The sequence below is a fragment of the Pygoscelis adeliae genome, unplaced genomic scaffold (assembly GCF_000699105.1).
Source record: "Pygoscelis adeliae isolate BGI_AS28 unplaced genomic scaffold, ASM69910v1 Scaffold141, whole genome shotgun sequence".
Classification (NCBI taxonomy): Eukaryota; Metazoa; Chordata; class Aves; order Sphenisciformes; family Spheniscidae; genus Pygoscelis; species Pygoscelis adeliae.
This window is the reverse complement of record NW_008824231.1, coordinates 3,391,317-3,399,299: the sequence shown is the minus strand read 5'-3', so window position 1 is coordinate 3,399,299 and position 7,983 is coordinate 3,391,317. Positions and strand designations below refer to the sequence as shown.

The 7,983-nt window shown below is 46.4% G+C and overlaps 1 protein-coding gene across 1 annotated transcript in view; it reads left to right on the top strand.

Moving 5' to 3' along the window:
- MAML2 (mastermind-like 2 (Drosophila)) overlaps positions 1-7,683 on the top strand; it is a 166,586-nt gene extending 158,903 nt beyond the window's left edge. The window contains exon 6 of the mRNA XM_009334877.1: positions 4,990-7,683. Within this exon, the coding sequence (XP_009333152.1) occupies positions 4,990-5,972 (983 nt within the window). The 3' untranslated portion in view covers positions 5,973-7,683. The remainder of the gene's footprint in view (positions 1-4,989) is intronic.
- Positions 7,684-7,983: the final 300 nt, after the last annotated feature.

Genomic DNA, 7,983 nt, shown 5'->3' with positions numbered 1-7,983 from the left:
ACCTCATCGCTGCCAGCCTGTATAACCAACAGCGGGTAGTAGTCCGAAGGCCGCACCAGATCAGGGAGCTTCCTAGCAATGTCTCTGACCCGGGCCCCAGGGAGGCAGCAGACTTCCCTGTGGGACGGGTCCAGTCGGCATATAGGGCCCTCTGTTCCCCTCGGAAGGGAATCGCCTATGACAATTACCCTCCTTTTTTTCTTGGCAGAGGCAGTCATAATGCGTGGGGCTGACTGCCTCACCCTGGGCAACCTCCTGGATGGACCTTCATCTACATCCTCATTTCCCTCCTTCGCCTTCTAGTATATCTTTGTATACAACACTCTAAGGAAAAAAAAAGATGTTTTGGTTAGTTTGTTATTCCATAACTGTTGGCTCTGCAGATTCAGCCAGGGATCTGAATCTTTCCTTCCTACCTGTCCTTTGTAGCAAAACTTCTTCAGCTTCTATTACGATTTTAACAAGTTCCCAAGTGCAGCTTGCTCACATGCCACCCCTCTGCCCAACCTGCTGGCCATGGCACCTACAGCCCGGCTATGCATGGAAGAGCCGGGCTGGGCTGCTCAGACAATATTCATGCACTCCTTTGCTTTGTTTACAAGTTCTAGCAGCAATAAGCTTGCTGCAGTCTAGAAACTGCTGCTTTCTAATGGGCCTGAGTATTTATCATCTTCAGTAAATTTGCACAAGCATCACTGATGCCAGCGTAATGACCCATGGTGAGGGCAATGCCACAGGGCAGAGAGAGCCCTGCTTGCTGTCTTGGTACCTCCTGTGCTTATAAAACAAATGCATTGGCAACCGCAGCAGTTTGCTGGGGAATCCTGTGATTTGGTGTGTTGTTTAAAGGCTCACTCCTGGAATCAAATTATTAACTGAGTTTCTTGGCTTTTACTTAAAAACAATCCATTTCTAGCCCAAGAGAGAAAATGGAAATGACTGCAGCCACATCTGTGAAAGGTTCCAAAATAAGTAGATCGCCATTGTTATGTGGCTCTTCTTGTTGTTCTTAATCTGATGGACTTTTTGCCAATCTCATGATATTTGGAGTCCCACCTCCTGGGTTTGAAACACATGGGATTGGCAGCACTTGTCCATTCAAATCTCAAGTCCCCGCTGAGTGAGCCCAGGGAGGAGAGCAACTTTTCAGGCAAGCCTGGGAGAAAGAGCTGTGCTGGGAGCTCGCAGCAAAGCTACCAGATGGAGTGATTAGGAAACTCTTGCATAAGGGAGTAACAGCAGGGAATCTGTTCCCTTTTTCTGGGTATAGCTTTGCTCAGGTCAGGGAAGAAGAGACAAAAAGTTAAATAAAATAACATAGGGGCTTGGAGACACCTGGTTAAGCATTTTATTCCTCTATGCTTTTCCCCATAGTGCCATGTCACGGCAAGAAACCCCCAAGACAAGAGGAGGTGAATCAGGCAGTGAAGGCATTTCTCTGAATCGCCGTAGCCTGGGGTGCCCAGCTGCTGTACACAGCGCTGCCGGGGAAGACATTTCTTCCCATCTGGAAGAAATCAGAACGGAAAATATTTGCGTTAAAAATAAAAGGATAAAAATAGCAATACAAAGAAAGAGGAAACTTCGCCTTTTGCACAACAAGTACAACCCATGTCCCGACCGCTTGTGCTCTTTAAAGAGCGTGGCATTTGCAGGAGCAGTGCGATGGTAGCCCTGGGGGCTGCTCAACAGCAGGGTCACCCCAGGAGGGGGCTTCATCCCAGCGGCAAGTGAAGGGACTCCACAAACTTGTAGTTCAGCTGGAGGGAGAGAACCAGCACTCCTCAGATGGCTGGTCTAGGTCTTTGAAATGCCACTGATTTCTGTGCCATTCCTCCTCTTTAGTACTGGCATAAGGGAGCAAAGAATCAGGGCCCCCATCTCTATCACCCCTGCAAAAAGATGTTACAGTATTTCCAAAAAGCAGTGAGCAATGCACAACCCACTAGCAAAGCCAAAAACGGGGCTAATCGTGAGGTTGCCTGCTGAGCACTGATTTTCTCCTCTTCATTTCCAAAGCTAAATTCAGTTAGGGGGCTCCCTGGGAGGACATGGAGGAGAATCTGATTGTTCCTGTGGGGGTAAAACCAGGTGGACTCCTCACAGCATCTCCTGTCCCAGGGACTGCCCAGCTCGGGGACTGAATTTAGGTGCTTAAGTTAGGGCAACATAATTGTTAGGACAATTATAGGACTCTATAGTCAAGAGCTTAGAGCCAGTTTGTGGAAAAGCCTGCCTTCCAGGTGAGCTTCTTAATTTAGGTATCTATGTTTATATTGATTTGGAACAAGCAACTCTGGTTGTGGAGTCACACTCAGTGTTAATAATGATTTGAGAAGAGAATATTTTTAAGCACTTAGGGAAAAAAGGAATCTTTTGTATCCATTACTAAATGGAAATTGCATATGCATAAAAATAATGCAGAAAAGGCAGAAATATATGATAATTTTTTCTTCGGTTCCAGTCTGAGGGAACTGAACATCATTATGGTGAAATTTCAACAGGAACAGTATATTAAACAGCTGTTCCTAAGCATAGACTTCTAAAATATGTATGCACATGATTTGTCTTCAAGAGTTTTAAAAGAGCTGGCTGAGAGGTTCTCCAAATTCTTAATGTCACTTTTTATTTAGTCTTGAAACTCCGAGGAAGGCTCCTAATGCCATGACAAAAATTAAAAGAGGAAGTAGGTAATTGCAGCCCTAGTGACCTAATGCAGATCTCAGTAAAAATAGTGGGGAGCTGATACAGCCTGAATAATAAAGAATTTAGGAAGGGAATATAATTAATGTCAGGCAACATGGGCTGAGGTAAAAGAATCTTTTCAAACTAGCATGGTATTTTTTTCAATGAAACCACAACTTTGATAAAGGTAATAGTTGTTCAGGTAATGTCCTTTAAAACATCTGACTTTGTACTGCCTGTTTTGGTTGAGAAACTAGAGTGATACAAAATTAACATAGCACATAAGGAAATGGCTGATAGGTCTCCAGATATCACTGTAAACAGGCTGTGTGATTGCAACCAAAAGGACAAACAGTATGAGATGATGTTGAACAAGGAAAAAAGAGCTTACTTTACATCCATGTTGGAGATGTGCAAGAGCTATTACTGTGACCAGCTGTGGTGTACAGCCTTGAAATCAAATGTTGAAAACTAAGTTCTGAAAAGAGCTTAGAAGGACAGAAGCAAAAGGAAGTCCTTCCAGAAGGTCTGGAAAACATGCCACACACTGAGACTGATGTATTTGGAGAACGCTGCAGGCATGATCACAGTCTTGGAGCACCTGTGCGGTAAGAAGGAATTGGTGATGGACCAACTAATAAAATTAATCACACAGACTAATATATAATAAAATTTGATGATGAAGTCAAAGTTAGTCAAATTCAGTCTGGTTTTGTTGTACGTACAAAGGATCAAACCAAGGCAGTGTCCCATGTCCAACAATTGCTACGGGTTGCTACCTGTGAAATAGCAAAGCTCCAGGGCTGTATGTTCCTCCGTTCTCCTCTGGGAGAGTCTCAGGGAATTTCTGAAATGTGGTGGTACCTTGGTAGCAAGCCATTCAACAGCTTTTCTCACACTTTGGGAGCCACCCAAAGTGGTACAAGAATTTAGCTTGCACTGTGCCATGTGGCAAAGATTTCCTTGGCTGACCCACACATTGTGTGAAGAAACATCTCCTTTCGTTTGCCTTGAAACCTGACTTCTCCGAGCTGCACTTCTTGTAGGGTTTGTACTGGAAGCAACAGTAGCAAAGGGAATTAAGCTGTGGAGCAGCTGATGGTGTGCAGAGCGGGGTTCTCCTCAGTGCCATCTACACTGGCTGTGTTTAGAAAACGTTTGGTCTTCTTCAACCAATCTCTCAGGGATTAATTCAGAGCCTTAGAGCCTTGCACTGCATAAACAATCAACCTACATTGCATAAATGACTTATTGTGGCCTCAAAATAGAGACTATATAGCTGCAAATCTGCTACAGAAGTGAGCTTGTGTTGAGGTTTGGAGGCTGAATAGAAACCTCTCTTCTTGTGATACATTGGCAAATGTCAGGTACAGGAAAATCCTCCACTGGGCAGAATTAGCCATGAATGGTAGATTCATGCCAACTTATAACTTCTAGTTTTCTGACGTACAAAAGGTGATGTTCATGTGCAGCAAATGCCTGTACATCAGGTATCAACGTGTGGCTCCCTCATGGGCAAGTCAGCTTCTGCAGGGGCAAATGGCCACAGCCCAGCTGGGAATAGAGCTTAGAAGGGGCATGTGGGTGGCACTTGCCAGGCACAGGACTGAGCCATGTCCTTGTGACTTCTCGGCTGCCATGTGGGAGGACAAGCAGGTCACAGACTGGGCTGAGCTGCTTTCCCAGCACCTGGCTGGGAGGGATGCTCTGAGTGCTGCAAACGTGTGAGACGCAGTCTTGGCTCCTGCTATCATCTGGGACAGGCATTTCCAGAAGGGATACATACCACTGCTGTAGATGTCTAAGAAAGGTGGAAAAGGGGCCTGATGATGGTGCCTGTCACTCCCCATTGTCTCTAGAGGGAGCCAGGATGAGCCATGCCCTGTAAGGAAGAAAATTTTTTGATCTCCTCTGCCTCTGCTCATTTAGACAGGCTTTGTCCTGTCCAAGGTGTCTAGTGCTTCTGTAAAAAAAAGCGAAAAAGTCTTCCCTCCTGTCCAGTGGTTCTGTCTGTCCTTCCCTGCTCCAATATTTCTCTTACAATGAATACTGGTTTTGGCTTATATGATGTCCTCTGAAGGGATGGAAAGACCACCAATGGCTTCATGTAGACCAAACCACCCTTTGGATGATATGCATCTTTAAGGCCTTGAGCAAGTTCATGCAAGTCCTCTTAAGAACAAAGTATCTTCTTCAAGAAATTCTGCTGCTAGAAAACTGCATTTTTAACCTGTTGGTATTTGAATGACACCACGCATTGATGCACTCATGTTTGTTTTAACACTTTTGTTTTCTCCTTTCCAGGTGGTTCACCAGCTGTGAGTATGAGCTCCAACAACATGTCGTTATCCAACCCAATTTCAACTCATAGCATCATGACCCAGAGCTCCAGCCTCATGTCCACCCCCGCTGGGACCCGAATGCCTTCTGTTCCTGCCGCTCGGAGTATGGGCTGCTATGGGAACCTTCCTTGCAACCAACCAAGCGCATACAACGTCACTCCAGGAATGAACCAAATGCAGCCACACAGAAACCAAAATCAAGTCCTGCCCAGTCAGAATAACCCCATGATGTCTCGACAGCAAACCATGACGCAGGGAAACAACGTAGCTGCTTTTGGGACGGGGTCGGTGGTCAACTCGCAGCAAGTAAGGCCAAGCTTGAACCACGGAGCCACAGGCATCCCCACGCAAAGGCCGGCCAACGTGATGATCACGGCTACTGCCACTGCCCAGAACTGGGCCCCACAAGAAGCTTCAGTGAAGCAGCAGGATGCACTGAAACCCTCAGGGGTCCGTTTCCCCACCGGCACTCCATATCCTAACCAGTCTTTGCAGCGCAACGTAGGCAACCAGCATTTTCCTCAGCGTGCATTGGCACCTCCTAATCAGTTAACAGCGGGAGTCCAAATGAGGCCTCCTCTAAACCAGATGCACCAGACTCTAAATGGACAATCTGCTGGCTCACTACGAGGCCTCAGCATAAGACCTAACCAGCTGAGAGGACAGACTGTGCCTACCTTGAATCAGCCAGGAACAAGTATGACACCTCCATCATCTCTGCCATCAACCAGTTTTACATCTACCAACCAAAACTCTCGGGCTTACCAAGGAAGTGACCATGGTAATGACCTAGCATTTGACTTTCTGAACCAGCAAGGTGACAGTATAGGACCTGCGCTCAACAGTGACTCAGACTTTATAGATTCTTTACTGAAAACGGAACCTGGTAACGATGACTGGATGAAAGACATCAACCTCGATGAAATATTGGGGAACCACTCGTAAGAGACAGTACCAAGGGTGAACCAGATGAAGAGGCAGGAAGGACATTAGCTTTCTCTTTAGATGCCAACAACCTGCTTTATTAATTTACACTCCAGTAACTGGGCTGTCCTTTAAAATACCACATAGGGCGACTGCCCTGTTTGAAGAGTTGCTCTAGGAACAAAACTGAAGTCTCCCCCGATGAAACGATAACGTAAGTGATATTCATGCCTGCCACAAAGGAGTGAGAATGTGTGAAGGGTCTGTTCCCCACACCAGTGCCCAGCGCATTGCAAACCCATCAGTTCTTCTCACGGGGGCTGCATGGAAAAACGTGTTTAGCTTCCCACACACGCAAGCATCAGACAGTGGTATGGGTTGTGGAACATCATTTCTCTGAGTGCAAGTAAGAGCTCAAGCGGTCCAGAGCTCTTCGGTCACTGTGATTGCAGCCCTTTACTTCCTCGGGACTACTCAGCCTTGACGGCATCAGGCCCTGTGTAAATCTCATTGTGTTACAAAAACTGTTTACTTCTGCACAGTACAAACTCACATTTGCTTTCCTGATGATTTTGGTTTAAACCTTCTATGTTCTGTAGCACACAAAAGGGTAAGTGGTCTCATCCAAGGGAAGAAGGAAACATCATCCAGTGCGTTACTCAGTGTGCTCTAGTGTTCGCTTTCTCCCTTTCATCGGTGCTTGCAGCGAGTATCAGAGAAGGCTACTGTCCTGCCAGCAGCACAATCATTTTGGGCATTGAGGGAAACATGAGATGAACTACACCAAAGCTCAGGATCCTCACTTTGCCACCTTGCCCTACCCCAGGGACTCCAGTGACTTAATGGACAACTTAAGTGAGAAGGGTGCTCACAATTTGACCCTCACCGACTACTTTCCCAGTCCAGCTTAGAGGAGGGCAAATGCATGAAGTGGCTCAGCTAAGACACTATCCTCATTTTCATCTTAACCCCCAGCGAGTGTCAGGTAGTTAAGCCCAATCCTCTTCTATCGAACAGGTTTACCCCAGCAGAAATGCCAGCATCTCTGTCTGGGGAGAGGCTACCGTTTTGATTGCATAGCATTTTGGCTCCATCCCGCTTTCCCTTTGCCATATGGGGGAAGATGAAAGAGGTCAAATGACGGCCCAGGTCCCCACAGCCTCCATCGGGCAGAGTACGAGAGGCTCTGCCTCTGAAACTAGCATGCAGATCAGTTATAACCACCTGGGTTACTCACAGGAGGAGGCTCCACTCAGCCACATCTGTGCTTGTAAATGAAACAGTCCTGGGGAATATTTCTGGGCACTGGACTCAATCACCTGTTCTGGGTTTGGGGATGGCCCAGCTAACATTGCCCTGAGAAATTTCTGTGCATCACTGGCAAGTTAACCTGGGGCAAGGACCATTCCCATAGACAGTTTGCAGCCACCTTGCCTTGGAGGCTAACAGAGCAGAGCAGTAAGGATACAGGTTATTCCACACCACTTGACCTCGGTCCAAGGGAGTAGTCTCAACTGTGTTAAATTTTCTCCTATAGACTTGGTCAGTAAGGCCATCAGAAGGAGGTGCTATGTCACTATAAAGAAGCTCCGCAGTGAGTCAGACAGGAGGATTCATAGATGGGAACAGATCTTGCAATTCAAATGAAAATGCTGTTCTTTAAAATGATGTGGTGCGACGTGTTTCACAGCCTCCTCTGAATTAGCTAAAACTAGATGTGGCAAAGGAATACAATGCCTACGTTCACATGCCTCAGTGCTAAGAGGCATTGCTCTGCCCTGTGCAAGTGCTTTATTCATCCTTGTTAGTGGCCGTGGGATGAGTAGAGTACTTGACAATAGCCGCTGCACTTATCTGACCTATTTCTCAAGAGAGGTTTTAATAAGGCTTTTCCAGTCATTTCACCCTGTCATTTCACATGGGCACAATTTTTCATGATGTTTCAAGAAGCATTGTCACACAAACAAGCACCAGCACCTTCAGGAAAGGTGTAACGTGGGCATTTAGCTAGATATGCCAGTTGAGGCGGGCT